Genomic DNA, 22,881 nt, shown 5'->3' with positions numbered 1-22,881 from the left:
TGGTCCTTTTCTGCTTTGGTGCCTGCAGTGACAGGTGTCTCAGTAGATCCTAAGGCAGAATTCTTCCTGACGATAGGCTAAGCCCATGGGGATGGCTGAGGCCCTGGGACGGAGTGCCCTGTACACCTGACACCGTGCTGTCTGCGCAGAGCGGGGCCAGGGCCATTGCCTGCGGGCCACAGTGGGGTGAGCGTCTGTCCTCCGTCAGGCGCCAGCTCAGGCCCACTCCTGGACAGCAGCCTCGAGCTTGGGCTCCAACTCTGGGAGGTGTCATGGGAGGTGCCGTGGCCTTGCCAGACCCGTGACTGCCTCAGTGAGGAAACCAGCGGCAGCTGGCCGGGAAGCAAACACAGCACAGGCGGCCTTTGTTAGCTTGCATAGGTGTGGGAGTAGAGACTATTGATTTCTGGTGGAACAAACAGGAGGAGGCGGCACCATCCAGAGACCTACTGTCAGTGGCCACCGGGTGCCCCTGGCTGCACCTTCTGCCGGGAGCGCCTGTCTCTGGGCCTTGAACTCTCGGTCTCTGATGCTGCTCTGCTGGGGGCAATGTTTTTCCTGGTGTGGCTGAGGCAGGGGTCCTTCATGCAGCTGGGGCCTCCTGCAAAGGGGTGGGTGGCTCAGGCAGCCTCAGGAGGCACACCAGGTCCGGCCTGAACTACCGGGAGCCTGGGGCACTGCCCCCACTGAATGCTCTACTGGGGAGAAGACCCCTAACCCCTCTCCTCTCACACCTCCCAGCGCAGGAGCAGGGTTCCTCCCATTTTTGGGTCCCACTTATTTGGAGTCCCCCTTGGGTGCATGTTTCATCTTAGGCTGGAAGGGGCTCATGGTCAAACAGACATTTGACAATGTCACTCCCCAACTTAAAATCTATGAGTCACACTGCCTGTGGGAATAGCCAAGATCCTTTATGTTAATATTCAAGCCTGTCATGTTCTGGCTCCAGCCCCCCCCCCCCCCCCCCCCAGACTCCTCTCTTGCTTATCCCTGTCCCTGAACCTGAACTTCCCCTTCCTCTGGCCCCCAGAACTGGCTCCCTCCTTGTAACTCTGCCTTTTTAAAAAATATATTTTATTGATTTTCCACAGAGAGGAAGGGAGAGGGATAGAGAGCTAGAAACGTCAGTGAGAGAGAAACGTCAACCCGCTGCCTCCTGTACACCCCCACTGAGATGTGCCTGCAACCAAGGTACATGCCCTTGACCGGGATCGAACCTGGGACCTTCCAGTCCGCAGACCGATGCTCTATCCATTGAGCCAAACTGGTTTTGGTGTAACTCGGCCTTTTGATGTCTCAGCCCCCTCGAGGCTGAGGGTGTCTTTGCTCTTTGCTCTGGCACAGGCCTGGGACTCACCAGCTCATAGCATGTGAGTCCAGAGGATGATTCTCTGTGTGCACCATCTGGACGAATACACACACACACACACACACACACCCACACACACACACGCACACACCCGGGACTCAATAATGCTTGTGACAGCGACACCGATTGCTGGGGAATCCGAGAGGCTCCTTCCCACTTGGCTCCGGGCTAGAGGATACATTTACTTTCTAATCAAATATTATTCTGATGCTCGAGGCATCCTTGGAGTTTGCAAGTCAGAAAAGTTTAATTACATGTGTCATTAGGATGGCATTCTGTAATGGCCCTGTGAGTGAATTCATTAACAGAATTCTTAACAGATAAGACAAGACAAATTAATATTTTGTTGCCCATGAAAGCGTCTCATTAAGAGAGCAGGGAGAAAGTGATTAATATTTTGTTGCCAATCAAGATGTCTCATCCGAGTGACAAAACAGGGAGGCCCGCCCCGCCCCGTGCTCGCTCCGCTCCGCCTTGGGTTTTGTAGGCCGATCGGCTTCCCGGTCTGTGCGGTGTTCTGTGCCAGGCGCTAATCACCACGTGGGGGGCAGCACTCCCTCTCTGCCTGCGGCGGCCGGGCGGGCCGGGGCACCGGCATGCTGTATGCTGAGAGTCTCTAGGAGCTGTTCAATCCCTGGTCTTTGCCCCATCCGGGCTGCCCTTCTCGGCTGTTCTCCCCTGACCACTTCAAAAATACCCCTTGAATCCGGAGGATTTGGTTGTCTTCCCCTCTCTCCCCCGCCACCCCCCGCCCAGCTGATTTTCCCCCAGGGCTGCTGTCCTCACTGTCCCCAGATGAGGACTGCTCCTATGAATGAACACCTGCTGTGTGGGCACCTGGCTAGTCATGTCACCATCTTCAGCCTCATGGAGGACATCCTCATCTCCATGTCCCCAGAGGCTCAGAGAAGTCACACAGTTCACCCAACAGCTCTGGACCTGCAGGAGGGGGCTGGTCATTGTCCGTCTCCCTGCCTGAATCAAGACTGACATGGATGGTGTTGTCCCATCCGTAGGACAGGCAGCAGGGGCAGCCCAGCGTCATAGCTGCCTGACTGGGGAGCCTCAAGGCTTCTGCTGGCTGCTTGCTGGGGACTCAGGATGCAAGGTGTTGTTTGGCAGCAGCAGCAGCAGTAATAGTAATAATAATGATGATGAGGAGGAGGAGGAGTAAGAGGAGGAGGAGAGTGATAATAGCATGGAACACTTATGCCAAGAATGTCACATGGATCTTCTAATTTAATCTGCAACTATAACCCTATGAGGCAGTGACTATTATTCATACCCATTTCACAGAGGAAGAAACTGAGGCTTAAGGAGTCAAGTGGCCTTTCCAAGGTCACTCAACCAGTAAGTGACAGAGCTGAGACTTAAACTCAGGAACCTTTGACACCCCACCCCCACCCCAAGTCTGTGCCCTCCCTCTTCTTCCTAAGGCAGGGGAGCCACACACACACCTGCAGGCACATATGTATATGTGTGAATAGGTGTGTGTATGAGTTGTGTGTGTGTTTATGTGTGTGTATGTGTGTACTTGAGTTGTGTGTGTTTGTATGGTTGCATACATCAGGCCCGAGGACCCCTGTGGGGCTGGGGCTGCCCTGCACCCTCATAGGGGGGTTTCTGAGGAGCTCAGAGCCCTGCCTGTGTGTGGGCTGCTGACTTGACCACGAGCAGCAAGTGCTTCCTGGGAGGTAAGGAGAGGCCATCAATCTCCAGTTGCACCCACAATTACCCAAATTGCTAACCTCACTGTGCAAAGTAAAAATGCAATTGAGTTGGTGCTGGAGGCATGTTTAAGGGAGGGAAACACACTCAGAGTAATTTAATTAACTGATGGCAAGTGCATTAAGAGGAGTTCTGCCTCAGCCTCTATTTCTGGTGCCTTTAAATAGAGCATCAAGCAAGGCCCGAGAACGTCAGACAAACACAGGCAGGCCTGCGCTGGTTCTGAACCAGTCACTACAGGCCACACATGGCTGGAAGCTGATGCCCACCTTGACAGCTTCTGTACATACAAACGTGCACCCAACACACACACACACACACACACACACACACACACACGCACCCAGGACACTACCCTCCCTTGCTAAGACCCCAGACACACTCTAGGTGTCTCAGGCTCAGAAGACTGCCCATCGGCACCTGCCCGTCAAACAGTCATGGGCTTTGTGCTGGCACTGACATTCGGATATGGGTAGAATCCAGCCTAAGAGGAAATCACAAGGAATCAGACCTGCCCAGTGTGGCGGGGGGGAGGGCACTCCTGCCAGCTCTGCCAGGGAGGATCTCCAGGATGGCCCCTCTTTCTGCCTGCTTCCTGTACCATTTCCAGGGCGCAGCAAGAATCCCAACTCTGGAGGATTCCTGCAGAATTCCATACGGGGCCCTCCCCATAGAGCAGACTGCAAGGTCGCCCTCTTGTGGCCAGCGGCATTGCTAATCACACTCCTGGTTGCGCGGCATGTCTCTAGGGCTGGGAGCTCACTGCCCCCTGTGAGGGCTCACTCCATTGACAGGCAGGACTGTGGCTGAAATGGGGTTCAGCTAAGGAGCTAAAATTGGCTTCTTTTTGGGGTGCACCTTGGCCCTTTGTGCTAGTCCAACTCTGGGGTCACACGGACCAGGCCGACTCCCTCTGCCCCAGCACCTTAGCGCTGTTAGCGGGAACTGGCCACGCATCCCACAGGTCTTCCTTCTCTGGCCCAGGCATTCATTCTGAGCCAGGTGACCTGTCCTGTGCTAAGACCAGGGCTGCCCCCCGTTTCTGCTGACCTGGCAGCACCCTGCTTGGTGACATCATTCTGTCTTCTCACAGGAACTTCTGGGAAACCATTTCACCCACTGAGCCAAACCAGGGCCAATAAATATTCTTGAACGAATCCCTGCATTTCTCAAGTCCAGCAGAAGAGAGGCACCACTAAGGTCACTTTTCTAATAAATTAATTCATTGAGGATCAGCTGTTTAAGAAATTGCTTCAGTGCTGCAGGCAGTGTGGATGACGCGGGGACCCCAGCCCAGGCTGCCTGGGCCCTCGGAGTGTAGAAGTTCTCCTGTTGGTCACCTTGGGCTGTGTGAGCTCAGGGCTCTCCAACTCAAGGCACCACACCCCCATTTCCCACTCCGAAAGCAAGGCCCCAGGCGGGCTCCTCTGGCTGGGCCCAATGTTCTTTCCCCTCATCACCTGGCCTCCGCCCTCCAGCCAACCCAGCCCAGGAGCTCACCTCTGCCCCCCACAGGGAACCCCTCCTCCCCATGTTCAGCTGCCTATATTCTGCCAGCATTCGGCCTGGAGTTTCTCCTCCACCGCCCAGGGCACCTCACCCAGATGTTCTCCCGGAGCCCTCCTAGCTGGCCATGTTCTCTGTTGCACTGTGCTCCCTTCCTCTGAGCGGTGGGCTCGATACACAGCCCCCCTCCTCTCACATCCCATCCCGACGCCCACCCCTTGACCTTAGCTGCTTTGCCTCTAACAAGGACCTCCTGCCCTGCCCCCTTGCTTCTGTGCCTGGCTGGCAGGCGTACAGCCACCAGGCGTCCTGCTTCTGCCCGTGGTGGGACTTGGGTGTTCTGGTACCTCCAAGTGCCAGGCAACAGGTTGGGGGGTACCAAATGCTCTGCCACAGCCTTGCACAGGTTACCTCCCCCGGACGCACGTTTGAGCTCCAAGCCAGAGCCCGGCCACTTACGTTGATGTCTTCCAAGTCCAGGAAGTTCAGGGCGAGCCCGTGGCGCTTCCAGACGATGGGCGGCCGCAGGTCCCCGCGGACGGCACACGTCAGCACGGTGCTCAGCCCCACGGTCACCGTGGCCACGCTGACCCTCTCCTCGGGGGCGAGGCTGAGCTGAACCACCTCTGCGGGGAGAAGAAGGCCGTCAGGTGCCGGGGCAGGGGCAGAGGCTGCCTGAAGGCGGCGGGAATTTGTAAGCCACGTGCTGACAGATGGACATACCTCCTGGGAGAGGGGCCACAACTTAGGCCAGATAGTCAAAGGGCTCTGTGGGTCAAAATGAGCCAGAGGAGCCATCCGGGCTGTGGCTGGCGTGTGGGCTGCCGACCCTGCGGGCCACCACACTGAGACCAGGACAGACGTGCAGCGCCCGCCGTGTGCTCCCGGCCTCGGGCCTCACGAGGCCTGGGCCGGGCGGGGAGCAGTCAAGCTCTTCCTCTGGGGGCAGCATAAAGGTTGAGCTGTCTGCGGGCTGGGGAACAGACTGGCTGACCTTTGAAGGCTTGTTTCTGTCTGAGGATTCTCTGAACTTGGATTTGGATTTCTGCTCAGCCACCATGCACAGTAGCCTTTAATTTTTTGAAGTGTACTTCAGGCTGCACAGATTATTAATCGTTGCCATTTCACACTTGATAACTGGCACGAAGGCTGGCCATTCTTTAGGCAAATGGGAAGAAGGGTCTAAAATACCTCCCTTGAACCACAGGCTTTCTGGAATTCTTGGGGTTTAGGAAAAAAGTAACCAGACTCAGATGTTCAAAAACCAAAATGGGATCAGGCTTGGAGGGAGAGTCACCAGTGCAATGGCTGGACTGCCTCCCCCAAATCTGCAAGTCAGGGGGCTTGGGGCAGAGACGACATGAGTGGAGGGAGGCAGCTGGTTCAGGGGGAAGTGGGGAGGGGGCTGTGCTTATTCCCGGAGAACAGCAGCAATGCTCGGAGCCCTGTTTACTCTGACGGAGACTCTGTCAGGGCCTGGGGGTGGCTGACAGGTGTGGAGCGAGGCAGAGTGCCGGGGATGGAGCTGTGTGACTCTGTGGGGCCCTTTTGAGCTGAGATCAGGCAGAACATCTGTGCTCACACGCTCCTGCCAGGGTGTGTGGGAGACGGGAGGGGAAGGGGAGCCAAAACAGCCGCAGGCGCGAAGCCACAGGCGCGATGCCGGCAAAGCAGGGGCAGCCAGGTGGGAACCTGGGAGCAGAGCCCTGTCCGCCCACGGCCATCCAGTGGCCCCGCCCTGGCCCTCAGAGAGGAACACGGTATATGCTAGTACCCGGTGCTCAATCGGCGCTTGATGGGCGGATGGATGCAAATGGAGAAAATGGAAATAAAGGAGGAAAGGAGCCCACAGGCCAGGGGAGAGGGGACAACCACGCGCGGGACAAATGCGGCTCCCGGTGACGGAGCCGCAGGAGGGAAGATAAGCAGCCGATGATTGATGCAGATGCAACCCGCGCAGTATTTCACCCACGAAGGTGCATCTCACACTCCCTCCTCAATCACGCTCCGTGTGCCGCCCTCCCGCCGCGGAGTCAGGAGGCTCATTTCTCAGGGCAGAGAAGGCGCTAGCCCACCGTATCTCCACCGGCTTTGGAGATAGAGGGCAGAGAGAGGAGAGATAAGGAGAATTTGCTAAAATCGTCTCGCTTCCCCTGTGCTGTGCTGGCCCTCAGGGCTCAGAACCCAGATTCTCCCAGGTATAGACAAGCTACCTCTTCCTCATGGGATTCCTTGCCTGGTGTGGCCCCGTGGTTGAGTGCCCACAAGGCCAGGGCACATGCCCAGGTTGCAGGCTCAGGCCCTAGTAGGGAGTGTGCAGGAGGCAGCTGATTCTCTTATTATTGACGTTTCTACCTCTCTCTCCCTTTCTTTTCCTCTCTGAAATCAATAAAAGTATATAACCCGCCCCCCTCCTCCCCCAAACCCATGAGGCCCTGTGCTCTATGGAAGAAGTAAGCAGGTGTGGACTATTCCATCCTCGTCCCGGGGCATTGTGGGAATGACAAGGGAGACAGTGGGAAGAGCAAAGAGTGTGCCTGCTAGTGTGCAGGTGAGGGGAACCAAGTGGGGGGCCCTAGGAGGAGGCTGAACTGTCTCCAAACGCCTGCTCCCCTCCCACCTGGGGCGGTTACACACGGTGTGAGAGAGCCAGGGCAGGTATTGTCCACCAGAGCCCCCTGGGCCCTGAGTGGCCTGGAGGGACCCAGAGGTCCTTGGCTGTGCACTGGCTGGCTGTGAGGGGCTCTGTTCCCCTGTGTCTGAGGGCTGCATTGGATGGCCAGATCTGGGCCCCAAGGCAATGACCTCCTGACCTTGAGGGCTGAATAGTGCCAGTGGGCGCCGTGGGAGGCTGGACCAAGGGAACCTCAGGCTCCAGAGTCCACCAGGCTGAGAGAGCCTAGACCAGGAGCTCAGCCAGGGCTGACCTCTGACAGGACAACTGGGGGCTTGGGGGTGGGGTGTGTGTGTGGGGGTGAGGTCCCAGCAGCAGAAACTGGAGGTGGTGGGAATGGCAGGCTGCTTAAATCCACACTCAGGTACCAGACAGAGGAGCAGCTGGGCACGTGGGGTGGGGTGGGGAATTGGAAACACGAAGCATTTTTCTTAGGAAGAGCATTACTTATGGGGACTGCAACAACGATCGTCAGCCTGGACTCAGCTTTATAATGGATTGAATATTTAGGTGCATTTTTTCTCCCAGTGGCTGGTGAGTGGGGCTTGTGAAGAAGTCAGGTATGTTATCACTTATATGGCCAATTAATCTATGACAAAGGAGCCAAGAATATACAATGAGGAAAAGACAGTCTCAAGAAATGATGTTGAGAAAACTGGACAGATAATGTAAAAAACAAACACGAAAACTAGACTGCTTTCTCACACTATAGACGAAAAAAGTCAAAATGGATTAAAGACGTATATAAGACCCTAACCATAAAAATCTTAGAAGAAAACATAGGCAGTAACTCTGACATTTCTCTTAGTAATATATTTTTTGGACATATCTCCTTGGGTAAGGGAAACAAAAAAATAAACAAATGGGATTATATAAAATTAAACAGCATTTGCAAAGTTAAGGAACCATCAATAAAACAAAAAGACAACCTATTGAATGGCAGAAGACAGTCACCAATGATGCACCCATTAAGGGGTTAATATCCAATATATCTGAGGAAGTCATAAAACTTAACACCAAAAACAACAACAACAACACACACACAAACAAGCAACCTCATTAAAAAACGGGCAGAGGACTGAATAGACACTTCTCCAGAGAGGACGTGCAGATGGCCTAAGACATGCGAAAGGATGCTCAGCATCACTAATCATCAGAGAGATGCAAATTAAAACCACAATGAGATGTCACCTCACACCTGTCAGAATGGCTGTCATTAATAAATCAACAAACAGCAAGTGCTGGCAAGGATGTGGAGAAAAGGGAACCCTGTGTACTGCTGGTAAAAATGCAGACTGGTGCAGCCATTATGGAAAACATATGTAGATTCCTCAAAAAAATTAAAAACAGAGATATTCTATGATCTAGCAATTTCATTCTGAATACTTATTAAAAAAACCCCCACACAAACATACCCAAAATTCTAATTAAAAAAGATATATGCGCCCCTTCATTCGTGCACTGATGCACCAGGGCTCCATGGTACCCTGAGGCTGAGAACCCTTGCCTTAGAACAGTGTTTCCCAAACTTTTGACTCAGCGTTACGAAAATTATAGAAGGGGTACACATTGACATATGTGTACCCCTTCTATAATTTCGTAACGCTGAGTACCCCTCGTACTCATGAGAACGTAGAATTAGGCACAGCTAAGCACGGTGCAGTGCATACCCCCACCAAACTCCGGTGCAACACGTACCCCCACCAAAATCTTCTCGTACCCCTGGGGGTACGTGTACCACACTTTGGGAAACACTGCCTTAGAAGATGGGGGTGTCTGCATAGATGGAAAGGGAGTGCAGGTGGATTTGGGGAGGGGAGGTAGACTGGCTGGTTGGGGGTCAGGGGGCCCTACTTACCAGGCTCGGAGCACCACTCTCATTTGGAATGTAACACTTATGTGCAATGCAGGAGGCTTCCCTCCACGTGGCCCCAAGGCAATATGTTTCAAAAAGTTTAAAAAAAATGTCTGGAGGAGCCTATAGCACAGGGCTAAAAACAAACAACCAACCAAAACACCCCGGGAGGGAAGTGTGTGCATCTATGTCTCTGCCCTGGGACAGCCGGCTCCCGCGACCTTGCTGAGCACACCCACCCGCCATCTGTATGTGTGAGGACATGCACTTTGCACAGGAAAGACTCGCAAAATTAGAATGGTGCATACTGACAGACCATCACAATTCTGCTGTCAGCTACACAAACATTAACCCAAGTGCAAATATTTGGATCATTTAAAGTTTAATTAAATGTTGTTTTATTGAATTTAGCTCATGCCAATATTCTCCGGCTCCGCGTAAAATTCTGAAGAAATTTATGGCAACCGAACCTTTCCTCACTCCCAGTTACTTGCTGTTTGGCACGCCTTCCTCTGGCAGCCCCGCTTTCCTGCTAAGTGACCCCCTGCAGAATGCGGCTATGGAAGAGGCTGGTGTCCTTGGAAAGAGGGGAGCTTGCCCAGGCCTGTTGGGCAGAGATGCCCCCAGGTGCCAATGGCCCTGTAATACGAACCGGAAGGCTGCCTGGCGAGCAGGGAATTTGGGGAGGACAAAGGAGTTAGGGGGCCTCACAACTTGGGACTCCTACCTCCTTGTGCACCTGGTCTTCTGGCGTCAGTGGGCTTTCCCTTTCCCCCCCTGGGATTAAGAGGGACAGGTTGCATGGCCAGGCTGTCGAAGTCAGTGGGAGACAGACCTTCGTGGCGCGCTAACGAGACTGCGTGTCCGGCAGTGGGGTCCCAGGCAGGACTATTTGGGGCTCTGGTGCCTAGCACACAGTAGGTGGCTTGAGGCCAAGTTGGGCTGACAGCTATCTCCAGGGAGACATCTACGTCACTGTCTAGGTCCTTCAAACCAGAGCAGCAACACCCTTGGTTTTCCAGACATAAGGTTGTGCAAACACCAGCTCTCAGCCTGCTCCCTGCACGCCTGCTCTCCCTGCTCCTTGGAGCTTGGAGAGAAGGGGTGGTGCTGGGGAGAATGGACCCATGGTGAGCAGGTAACAAACATCTGTCCTGAAAACAGGAGGCCATGAGACTTTGGTCGCTGGAGAGCTGGTGTTAGTTCCTATTACAGCTTTCCCCGATCTCGGGTGCCATTTCTCACACTGCACTGAACTCGATGCGACACTCATAAGCCCGTCAGCACCTTCTCCAGCAGGATTCTGGTGCTTCACAGCAATAAAAATTAAATTTCTCAAATTCTCGTCAAGTTGGCGTTGGTATTTATATGTTAGAAATGCACTAATGGAACACATTCCTGTTCTCAGATTCCCATCAAGTTGGCGTTAGTGTTCGCATATTGGAGATGCACTAATGGAACACATTCCCAACTGCACAGATGGCATTTTTTTTTTCTTCTTCAAATGATGGTCTTGGTGAAAAGAGCCCGTCAAAAGCTCAATCAACCTGCCTGCACAGCGGTATTTTATTTATTTTTAAAAATATGTTTTTATTGGTTTCAGAGAGAGAAAGGGAGAGGGAGAGAGATAAGAACATCAGTGACGAAAGAGAATCATCTATCGGCCGCCTCCTCACACCCCTAACTGGAGATGGAGCCCGCGACCTAGGCATAGGCCCTTCCTGGGAACCGCACTGCAACCTCCTGGTTCATAGGTCAACATTCAACCTCTAGCCACACTGACTGGGCTGCACGGTGATTTTTAGACTGAACCTTGAAGGGCAAAGCCAGTCTCAGGGACCTGCTTGAGAATTAGGGCCATCTGGGGAGAGAGCCAGGTGGGCGCTGAGACACACCTCTGTGGCTGCAGCCTCTTCTCACAGTGTTCTCCTTGTAAATTAATGTTCTCCTTGTAAATTAATGCTTATTCTTCTCAGAATGAACCCTTCAGGTGACCTAGGAAGTGTGGCACCTGTGGGACAAGCTCTATTGATCTGGTCTTGTTCCTGTGACCAGGGCCACACTACAAAGTTGGTAAGTAGGACAGAAACCATGTCTTCTGACCAAGTAGGGGACAGGCAACATCTCAATGTCTCCTGGACGTGACTTAACCTGGCATTTGCAGATATAACAGGTGGGATGTGTTGTGTCCCCTCTTTTCCCCTCCACTTACTCCTTCCCAACAGCTGCTGGCACTGGGCAGGTGGGAGGCTGGGGACGTGCTGCTGTAGGGCCTTTCATCTTGACACTTACGCTTTGAGCGCTGAGCTGTGTCTAGCCTCCACAGGGGGCTCTGGACCCGCCAGACTTGCACTTGTCCAAAATTTCCTGTTTCTTCATGCAAAATCTGTTTCAATTTTTGTGCCATCTGTAGGTTCCCTCTTCCTTGTTTTATTTTTGGAGTTCAGACACCATCTCTTCCTGGGTCTCGAGCTTGCTGGCTTTCAGACTGGAATTTATGCCATTGGCTCTCCTGGGTCCCCAACTTCCTGACTGCAAATCTCAGCTGCCAAAATCCTCTCTCTCCATCCTTCCACCCACCCACCCACCCATCCACCCATCCACACACCCACCCACTCACCTACTCCATACACTCACCCATCCACTCCATACACTCACCCACCCACTCACCCACTCCATACACTCACCCACCCACTCCATACACTCACCCACCCACCCATCGATGATCCTATTTGGCTTGGTTCTCTGGAGAACCTTGCCTAATGCAGTCATCATCCACGCTATCTTCTCTCCTCTGTGGTCTTGTACTTTGTGGAAGTGAAGAACACAGCTCCTAGCTGCTGCTTGAGAGCTGCCTGACCTGCTCAGACCTGATGAGGATGAGAAACAGCCTCAGCTCTGTACTGCTGAGGCTTGGGGGTTTCTACAGCAGCTGGTGTTAATTACCTCGCAGGCTCCCTCAGAAGAGAAAGAAAGACAAGTTCATGTATTTCCTCGAAAGAAACTGGAGTGAGCTGTGGAAGGGACCTTTGAGAGGCCAAGTTATTTAGGCCAGAAACCCTCTGAGAATCTCTGGTGAGAGGAGATCCAACTTCTGCTCTTATATCCCCCGAACACCCCTGCCCAGGCAGCTCACTCATCCCATGGCCCTTTCATGACCAGATAGTGTCCAGACTCCGGGCGAAGAAGGGGGCCTCAGAGTGGGCCGGGAGAGAACGTGTAAATAAACTACACAGCACAATAAGCACTGCAGACAGAAAGAACAAGACGCGGACAGAGCAGCAGGGAAGCCCATTAGGATGTGAGTGGGAGTGGCGGTGGGAGCCTTGCTCATTAGGAGACATTTAACCAGGTAACTGCCACACGAAAATCACCCCCACATGCCACAATATTTTGAATTTAATTAAAAAACCAATTTGCAATGACTAATATAAAAATAAATATATTACTCACAATTTGGGTGTTCTTGAATATTTTCAGCTGAAAGTCCTCGTGAAAAATTATTATAAAGTGTGACCATAAAACATTTTTTTTTTTTTAAAAAGGTCTGCCGCTTGTGTCTACAGACACTTTTGGCATACAATGGGTTACGTGGAGATCTCTAAGATGAGAAGAAAAGCACCTAGGCCAGTGGTCGGCAAACCGTGGCTCGAGAGCTACATGTGGCTCTCTGGCCCCTCGAGTGTGGATCTTCCACAAAATATCATGTGTGGGCGATTGAAACTTCATAGCCCACGCGCAGCAGTCGGTTTTCGGCCTGGGCGAGTCTATTTTGAAGAAGTGGTTCTAACGCCGAGCTACACTCAAGGGGCCAAAGAGCCGCATGTGGCTCTCGAGCCGCGGTTTGCCGACCACTGACCTAGGCCAAGACTGGGGAAAGGGCATTCTGCTAAGGGAAAACAGCTTGTTCAAAGGCCCTACGAGCCGAGAACGCTCTGGGAACTGAGGACTGCCAGTGTGGCCAAAGCCACAGGAGCAAGGCACAGAAGCAGAGGAGTGGGAAGTGCGGGCGGCCAGGCAGAGGCGGTTTAATTTCAGGCAGTGGAAAGGGATCAGGAGGATTTTAAGTCAAGGAGGGATGTGATCTGAATTGCATGCTATAGGGATCATTCTGGCTGTTGTGTGAATAATGGGCTGTTGGGGAGAGGAGAAGATGTGGGGAGACCCTTTAGCAGGTGAGACAGTATTTGTTCAGGTGAGAGACCGGGGTGACTGTGTGATGGAGAGAAGAGGCTTGGGAATAGGCAAGGAAAAGGGGTGCCAGGGATGACTCCTGAGCTCCTGGCTTGATCCTCTTGCCATTTCCTGAGTGAGGCAAGCTGGGAGGTGCAGAGGCCCACATGCAGACTTGATGCACCATCTCTGTATACACTAAGAATCCTCTAAACCTCCCGAAAGCGTTTGATCTGCAAGTCGATTGCAAACATGTTCTGGATCTCCCCAGTGAGTAGGCTTTGCAATGATTTATAATCTGCGGCATTCTTGTGACTAAGGACCTTTAGCCGAGGAAGAGGGAGCAGACACAGTTTCTACTGTGCAGGTGTCTCTCCTGGAGTCCCCGGGCCTGGGGTGTGTCCAGCGGCAGCCAAAGCAGCGAAAGCCAGACAGGGAGCCCTGCTGGGTCCCCTCTCCCCACCTGAGCCCTCTCTGACTGGGGCCATTCCTCCCGCATCAAAGGGGAGAAGCCATCTGGGTCTTGCAAAAACAGCAATGAATGTAGCTCTTTCTATTTAATTATTCAGTCTCCTGAGAACGCTAAGTCATGGTTGGGTTTCGTAAACAGGCACCAGCAGACCATTTTGGAGAACAGCTCACATCCATGTGTTCGTTTTTGTTTTCAATTCCAGTTTCCCGAGCTTGCCACGGCTCCGACGAACCCCTGAGGAGTGGTCCCAAGCCCGGCCGTGGGTGCCGCTGCTCCCAGCACCCCGGAGCTCCTGCCAACTTCCATCTTTCAAGGCAACGTTGCTCACGGCCCCCATCTCTTTCCAGCATGCCTCCCGAGATTCCTGGGTGAGCTGGGTTCAGACTTTGTCCTCCCTCTGGGCTCCCCTGTGTTCTTTAGAACACATCTGAGAAGCTCCCGTGGCCTTGGTTCCTGAGTGTTTTACCGCACCCAGGAGGGCGGGTGGGGTTGGGGGCACTTCAGGTTTGGAATTTGGAGGAGCCTTGTCCCGCTCTGGCTGGTGATGCTGCAGGCACCAACAGGAAAAGGGCAGCCCGGGCTTAGAGAGGAGGCCCCTGGGCAGTGGCCAGAGGTGTGGCTAGAGATGAGGTCAGGAGCCAGGCTGGCAGGGCCCATGACGATGGTGAGGAGTTGGGTTTTCATTGCGTGAGAATCCATTCTCCGATGGACTCTGAGCAGAAAACGAAAATGGTCTGATTTATGCTATTAGGGAACATCCGTGCATGGGTAAAGATGGCTTTATTTTCTTTACAGAAAACCTTGATGGGAAATGGGCTGACTAATAAGGAAAAGTTCTCATCCACTCAATGAGAAGAGGGAGTTTCCTGGGTAGGTTGTTCTGTGGTTCTGGAATGTCACCAAGACGCAGGCTCTGCAGCCCTCAGGGTGTGGCTGTACCCCACAGATCCAGCCTGCGGGCGGGCACTTCATCCCAGAGTGGGGGATGGGGATTCCGCTGGGCGTGAGCTGTAAGGACAGGAAGCTTCCCCCAAGAGCCTCAATGCTGCGGTCCCCTCACGTTCCATCAGCCAGATCGGTGTCTCGGGCTCACTCCTAAAGCAACCAGGGCAAGAACGCCAGGACTGGCTGGGAGAGGTGTGTGGCTGTGGGAGGGGGTGGGGCTAGGTTCTCTAAGTCCTCTTGCAGAGAGAACCCTATCAGGTGTGCTTTGTCCGAGGACAGATCTCGGTAAGAAAATCGCTTCCCGTGTCCTCTCCAGAGACTCCCCCGCCATCTGTCAGTCTGGAAATCTGCACATCCTGACCCTCGGCAAATTGCTTCTCGCTGCAGTCGACGATGCCGTGCCCGCCTTGCGAGGCACACGCGGGGGCTGCAGGCTGGCTGGGCGAGCGCTCCATTTTAGGGATGAATGAACCCAAATCTCATTCACGTCTCCCCATTTTACAATTACAGCTGAACCACCTTCGCACCCCTCGTCACCCGCCTGACTCTCCTCGTCTCCTCCGAGGCTGCTCCTGGTCAGGACCCCACTATGGGCGGGGGCAGCAGCCTCTTCCTGGGAGGTGACTCCGCAGGCGGCTTCCCGCCCACCGGCTCCTCTGCCTGGCATTGAAGGCCCACGAGCACCCGTTTCCAGTCTCATCTCCCACAGCCCCCACTCAGCTGCCCCAAACCAAACCCCCTGCTGTCATGCATTTGTGTCCCGGGCTTTCCACATGCGCTGGCCACGTTGGCACCAGCTGGCGGAGGAGCTCAGTGCAATGCAGACATGCCCACGGCATCTCAGCTCACACCAGTGAAGCTGGCAGAGAATCAGTGCGAAGAATTCCAGGCTCTGTCTCCACCCTGCCTCGCCCCACCCTGCCTCTGATGGGGGTACCCGTGTGGCCTCAGCCCTGCACCCAGAGAGGGTGCCTCTGGGGCAAGGGTGGCACAGGGCGCGAACCTTCAAAAGTAGAGGAGTTCCAACCATCACCAGAGCAGCCGTGAAAGGAGAGGTTTGGAAAGTTGTTTCCCATGACAATGATGAAGGTATCATTTGGTGGGTTGGTTTCTGGAGAACTAGCTGCAGAATAGGGGCTCAAGGCTGGCGGGAGGTACCCCCCTACCCCCCGCAGGCTGTCCAGCACCCCTGCAGGGATGGCAATCCGGGACCTCACCCCATGGCTGGCTAGTCCCATGTAGAGGATGGGGAAACTGAGGCAGGACCAACACGCTGCAGTTCAGCACAGGCCTTTTTTCTCCTTAGAACCCATTTCTGTGCACTGGGGTTGAAGGGAGAGGGGAGCAATTATAAAGTCCAGGAAAAATAAATCTGGATCTCTTTCTCAAGAAGTCAGAGAGGGGTAATTTAAGAGTTAAACCTGGTGCCATGCACCCACTGCCAAGGCTCCTCCACCAGGCCGGGGTGGGGCGGGCAGGGAAGTCCCTGGCACTGGGCACTGGCAATACTGTCCCTGGCAATGGGGTGGGCAATGTGTCTTCACCTCCTGTGTGTTTTGTTTGTGGTTGTGCTGCCGAATGACTTTACGGTTACAACTGCACAGCCTCATGGGGACCGGGGCCGCTGTGGGAGTCCCGCTGCCTCCAGCAGAGGCGGCGTGTGCACCCCTGAGCGGAAGTCAGCGTGCTGACAAACGGCTCCTGCGTCAGGAGGCCCTGTGTGGGGACATGCTCGGGCCTCACCGGGGACAAGGCCCGTGTCAGGAACCTGCAGCCAAAGCCGTGCTGGGCCCAGCCAGGTTTCTCTCTGCACGTTGTAACAACAGGCTCAGGTTCAGGGTTCAAGGGGTCAGAAGTCTTGGGGATAAAGCACCTTCTAGCTTCAGTGCTCCCTGATCAACACCACACACAGAAACAACCCATCCAGACACCCAGGGCCTGTCCACACTGCTCCATCCCCAGAGACCCTGGTTTCCTCTCCCCCTTCCCCAGCACCCTGGTTTATACTGACACCTGGCTGCCTGGAGCGCCCCCGAGAGGCGGTCCTTCCTGCCACTGTAACCCCACCTGGACCACGATGTCCCTCCTCAGCCTCATCTCCCGTCTCCACTCTGGCCAATCAGGAAGGAAAGGATTCTGAGGAGCCGACAAGATGTTATTTCAAGAAGAAAAGGAAAGAGAGCCCTTAGGAGCATTGCTGTTTTGGGGTCTCATGGTGATGAGACAGGGGCCCTGGGGTTTGAGGGCCGAGATCTTAGGAATTCATGCTCATATGGGATGGCGGGTGGGAGGTCTGGGGACGGTGTCAATCAGCCAGAGCTCTGGTCTAAGCCCTCACCAGAGGGGAGGCGGCTGCCCTCCTCTCCCTGCCAATGCCCTTTGCCTGGAGTGGACACAGGGTCTGCAAAGTCCCACCAGGCACCATCGTGTGTCCTCTCTCCTCTTCTGGGCTGCTGGCTGCAGGGCCGACTGCACTTGGGGTTCCATGAATACTGGTTTGGTGAACACTGTGCTTACAAAGCTGATGGAGAGAGGAGGCGAATTCGATGCTCACTACCGACTTCTGGGTGGAAGGCTGTGCCCACACACCTGGTCATCCTCCCTCTCCGAGGGCCTGGCATGGCTCCTCCTGCAGGGCTCCGCTCCATTACCGCCCAACGTGGGGCCAGAGAAGAAGAACCCGGCCACTCTCCGAGTGACTTACCAGGACACTCTAATGATAGATTGGAAATGAACATTGACCCCGGGTAAGAGGTGCTAAACCGCCACTTTGAAAGCACATCATCCATTTCCCTCTGATGGACTCGCCTCCTTAAATCACCGCGCTGTCATTTTTACGATGCAGATCTAGCCATTGAGGCCACGGGACTGTGAAATGCCACACAAAAAAGCCAATAAGAACAAAATAAAATTAACTTGTGGGGAGCGTGCATTATGCCGCTCTCCTCTCTCACGCCAGGGGCACCGGGCTCCGTCCTCCCCATCAGAGACGTGGCCCCTGAATGTCTTAGTGCTCCAGTCCTCAGCCGGCGGCCGGGGTGGCAGCTGGAGGCCACAGTTACGATGATGGCAAAACACATTCCGGACTGAATCTGATCGGGCACTGGGTTCATCCGCCTCCTCCAATGACCAAGTCTTGATTACTTCTCTCCTTGTTGGCTCAGGCCTGTGGCTTTCAGAGTTTCCACAAATTATTGTTTTCGGCGTTTCTGCCCCGGAGAAAAGTGAGGAATGAGGTCTGCAGAGGTGAAGGTCTGACTCTTCCACTTCAGGTGGCGATGTGGGGCCTGAAATTCCCTGAGACAGGTCACCACCCCACTCTCCCCCGTCTGGCAGCCTGTAAATCAACCCCAAATTACCCGCAGCCCAGACCACTCGAATTCCTGGATCTGGGGTTGATTAGCAAGGCAGCTGTACCATCCGGAAGGGATAGTCCACCATTGCAAATGGGCCTACGTCTTCAGGACCCGGGGGCTCTGGAGAGCTGACTCCCGTCTTTAGAGTTCACGGCCTCGGCTCTGCGAGGGGCGTCTTCCGTTCCGCGTGAGTCCAGTGAGCACCACCTCGTGGGCTTCCAGGCCTGAGCTGGGCCGAGGGAGCGGCCGTGGCTGCGACGGCGGAAGCCCAGCCCGCAGGCGCCCGGGTCATTACGGGAGTGCTCTCCTTTCCTGTGGCTCTGAATTGGCCAAATTGGGGAAGACGAATCCAGTGTCCCTGGTAGTCGATCACGCGAAGCCGTTGAGACAATTGCGGCGCTTCATCTGGAGCTTTTCAGAAAGCCGACTTGTTCCTTAGGAGCCATCGGCTTAATGGAATTCCGCTGCATTACTTTCCCACGTGGTGTGCTGCAAAACGGGTTTGTTCAGCACTTTCGTCGGGGGGAATATATTTTCATCTGGGAAGCTGCCCCTGCTGGGCTTCTCGCAGCCGTGGTGGAGGAGGCACGAGGCTCTCAGCCCTGCGAGGGGCGGGGGCCTGGGGCAGGCAGGGCAGGTGGGTGAGCACAGACGTGCCGAGAGGCTGGGGCCTTTCCCCTCCCTTTTAAATAATATATTCAGCACCAACTCCAGCAAGTGAGAGTCTGCTCGGAATTGGATTTTACCCTTAATGAGACGCCATGGCCCTTCTGTTCTCTGTGCGACAGAGACCCTGAGAGTTTTTATTAGAGAGCGAAACAAAACTCCTCACTGTTTTCATGTTTCCTAATAACGGATCGAGTTGCAACCTGAATTTTATGCAACTTAATTATGAGTGAGGCTCGGGCATGAAAGATTTATGTGATCAGAAAAGAAATGGCCTGTGTGATCTCCACGCCGGGAGGGGATGCGCTGAGGAGAGAAGGTAATGGGTTTTCTAGGTCACACAAAAGGCACCTGCCCGGTGCTGGCTGGCAGGCCAGCAGCAGAGCGATGGAGGGACTCGGGAGCCGCCCCCCAGGGACATCCCCCGGGGCCTGCTGGCTCCTCCTCCACCCCGAGCAGCCAGCTTCAGCCAAGGAGCCTTCGGAATCAGGATCTTCTTCCAACATGACATTCCCACCCTCTGCTTCATAAGCCCATCAGCCCGAGACAAGTAAAGCACACAGGCACCTGGGTTAACAGGACACAAGGGGCATCTCCCACAGGGGAGAGGGTCAGGAAGGCCCATTCCCATGATCAGAATGGAAGCCAGAATTCCATTGATTTGTGCCCCATCAAGCGCCATTTGAGTGAACAACAGAGACTGAAAATTAACTACGCAGCCATTCTTTGAAGCCCGCAACCAAAGGAACGAGTGTTTGCCAAGAAGCAATAGCTCTTGCACCTGTCACCTCCGCGAAATTACCAGCATATTGTTTATCTGTGGAAGAAGCAGCTTGCCCAGCGTGGCAGTAAAGAGCGCATGATGGAAAGGCCGCGCGGAGGTGGGGGAGGGCGCGCGCTCGCAGGCCGTAATGTGCATTTAGTTACACAGCCGTTTGCCGAGGCCCGAGACGGATTAATGGATGCAAGCGTGTTCATTTACTCAGCATTATGTTTAATCATTTAATTTCGCAAGAGTTTTCAGATCTTTTAATCATCCTAATATTCTTATTGCAACACATTACTAAGCTGTTAGTTCAATTCAATTAAAAAGTGTCATCCCCGAAGTAATTTATTCCACGTGCGCCGTTTGGTGGATACCCCAGATATGTCTGCGTTTTAAAGGAATAATAACTCTTCCGATTTATCAGCCTGCAGACGGCCGTGTTGCGTTAGCCCTGAAGGCGACACGGTGAGCGGTAAACGTGGGCAGGCCTGTGACAGTCTCTCCAGATTTCGAACGAAGACTCAGAAGGGAATGTGACACCGTGGACCGTCTGCAGGCACTCAGGTAGCCCTGAAGCCCGAATTTCTCTTCCTGAGAGTCTCTGATGGCACAGCTTCTGGGTTGCCCTCCCAAAGCCTCTGGCAGGAGTGCCTGTCTGGCCTCACTTTATTTATTTTATTTTTTATTTTAAAATATATTTTACTGATTTTTTTACAGAGAGGAAGAGAGGGATAGAGAGTTAGAAACATTGATGACATAGAATCATTGATCAGCTGCCTCTTGCACACCCCCTACTGGGGATGTGCCCACAACTAAGGTACTTGCCCTTGACCGGAATCGAACCCAGGACCTTTCAGTCTGCAAACCGACGCTCTATCCACTGAGCCAAACTGGTTTCGGCTGGCCTCACTTTAGGAGCGGGTGCGGGAGGGTGCCTTCGAGGGCCAGTGTTCGGGGGAAGTGCCCACTGGGGCTGCTAGTGGGGAGTTCAGGCCTCTCTCCCCTGTCAGAATCCTGACCTTCCTGGGTGACCTTTGGGACATTCCCTCTGCTCTCTCTGGGGCAGTGCTGTCCAGATGAAATGCATTGCAAGCCACACATGTGCTCTTTATTGTCTAGGAACACGATAAGAAAGTCAAAAGAAACTGCTGGCTCTAATTCTAATAATACACGTTAACTTAATCTATGGAGAGTGGCATTTCAACCCAGAATCGATACAAAAGTTAGCTAATGGGGTATTTTGCCTTCCTTTTCCATAGAAGTCTTCAAAATCTGCTCCGCACAGCCCGCTCTGGAGCAGCCTGCCCGTGGGGCGTGGCTGCGGCCCTGGGTGCCCGGCCTGAGCCAGGCGCACGGGGGTGTTGCCTGCGGGAGGGCCTTCCGTTCCTCAGGGACCAGCCTGAGGGCCGGTCACCAAGCTCAGGGAGGGAGTCTGTCCTCACCCTCTGTGTCCCTCGAGGAAGCATTTACTGTCCTCGGGGAGCAAAGTCTTCCGTGGTGAGCGCACTTGGAGGCTGATGCCTGCGCCTTGCGGTGTAAGAACCCCTTTTCCTTTGGCAGACAGACCCCTCCCCGTGGCCAGGGCAGAGGCCAGCGCTGATGGCCCGCTGTTTGCAGAGACGTGCTTCAGGCAGGCAGGGCTGCTGCTTGAGTGCCTCCTAGGACTTGTTCACCCGCCGGGCCGCCCCCTACCTGGGACAGCTGAGGAGCCTTGAGAAGTCAGAGACAGACAGAGAGACCTTGCCAGATCACGATGCCCTTGTCCGCTCCTGCAGAATGCCGGGGTTGTTAACACCTCCCTCCTGGAGAAGGGCTAACAGTGCAGCTGTGTGGGAGAGCAGCCGGAGAAAGGGAGCACTAAACGAGCAACACCATGGGTGCTTCTAACCCATTATAGTGCCTGCACCTCCGTAACCTGTTGTACACTCCGGCCACCTGCTGAAGCGGTTTCCAGGAAGTAGCAGCATTCCGCCGGACCTCATTGTGCAGGTTACGATAAAAGAGATTGAATGTCGGGGAGGCCAGGGTCTGGTTCTGGGCGACGGCTGTTGTTCTCCGCCCTCCCACAGGACAGAGGATGCTCACCCTCCATCAACATACCCACGTTCCCCCGTCCTCCCTCCCCCCACCTCAGAGCTCACCTCCAACTCCAAGAATTAGCAAAATACAATCCCCCACACACGAGGTGGCCTCTCCAACCCCTACTAATACTGGGACAATAAGACTGTCTTCAGAGGAAAACACCACAAAGAGACGGCACCTAGTCACGTGGACAGGGTCCCAGCGACGGTGGCTATCCACGACGGAGCGCCAACTGTGTGCCCGGCTCTGTGCCCTGCGGAGGGACTGCAGCACAATTCGAGGGGCGCCGTACAAAATAAAAATGCCTGTGAGACCAGCCTGGCCGCACACGCCACGTGCACCAACTGGCTGACTGCTGACAACAGACACACGCTCCAGCTTCCCGATGAGCAAGCAGAGGCTGGGGGAGGGCTGCGCCTGCAGGCGCGCAGGGTTCGCAGGGGTCCCCAGGGGGAGGAGGCGGGGGGCGGGCCGAGCCTTCCCCAGCACAGGGCGAAGCCGCAGAGAACACGGAGGCCGCCGGCGGACCGCCCAGAGTCACGCTGTGAGCACTGATTTAGTTTCAGGAAAAACACTATCATTTGTCCCATTAAATTAATGCTGTTAATTTGAGGTTCATTGGTTTTGCAGTTTGTTTTTATTTCATGTATAAATTGGTTTTCGCTCTATGGTTGTAGAAGAACTCTATGCATAACGAACGTGTGCCCAGTTTTATGTTTGCACATATTTAACTAACATTGTACTAAATGTAAATTCAGGCAACAGAGAGAAACCACAGTATTTCCCCTGTAAGTGGGGCCTGCACATTATTCAAGGAGGGAAAAGCAGATGCTGTCCCCCGGAGGGGAAAGCCTCAGGGGATGCTCAGGGCCCTTCCCCGGTGGAGAAGGAGGGGAAGAAGTGAGCGGGAGGGAGGGAGGGAGTTAGAGAGAGGGAAGGCAGGTGGCTCCTCCCACCCCCTGGCTGTCTGACTGGCAACTGAAGGGTCTCTGAAGGCCTCTGGCCCAGGATCCCCTCCTGGCTGCTGCTTCACACTCCCTCCTTGGCCTAGGGAGCCCTCAGCCTTGTGATACAGACCCTCAGCGAGTGGCCATGGCCCAGAGGCAGGGAAGGGGTCTTAACCCCAGGGCTTGTATGGATCAGTTATGACACCCCCCCCCCCCCCAGGCTATGCTAATAGCTGATGGTGACAGGTGCCTTGGGGCTAAAGGCCATCACCGCCCTCTCACCAGCATCTCAGTCTCAGTCCCACACTCATGGCAGGAGCATGTTTGAAACCAGCAGTCAAT

The 22,881-nt window shown here is 54.3% G+C and overlaps 1 protein-coding gene across 1 annotated transcript in view; it reads right to left on the bottom strand.

Annotated features, from left to right (window-relative positions):
• Nucleotides 1-22,881, bottom strand: part of FSTL4 (follistatin like 4) — a 296,460-nt gene that overhangs the window by 36,685 nt on the left and 236,894 nt on the right. Inside the window, exon 7 of the mRNA XM_036424598.2 lies at nt 5,063-5,229. Within this exon, the coding sequence (XP_036280491.1) occupies nt 5,063-5,229 (167 nt within the window). The remainder of the gene's footprint in view (nt 1-5,062; nt 5,230-22,881) is intronic.

The sequence above is a fragment of the Pipistrellus kuhlii genome, unplaced genomic scaffold, assembly GCF_014108245.1.
Source record: "Pipistrellus kuhlii isolate mPipKuh1 unplaced genomic scaffold, mPipKuh1.p scaffold_m20_p_8, whole genome shotgun sequence".
NCBI classification, from domain to species: Eukaryota; Metazoa; Chordata; class Mammalia; order Chiroptera; family Vespertilionidae; genus Pipistrellus; species Pipistrellus kuhlii.
The sequence above is the reverse complement of the archived record's forward strand: the minus strand, read 5'-3'. Positions and strand labels throughout refer to the sequence as shown.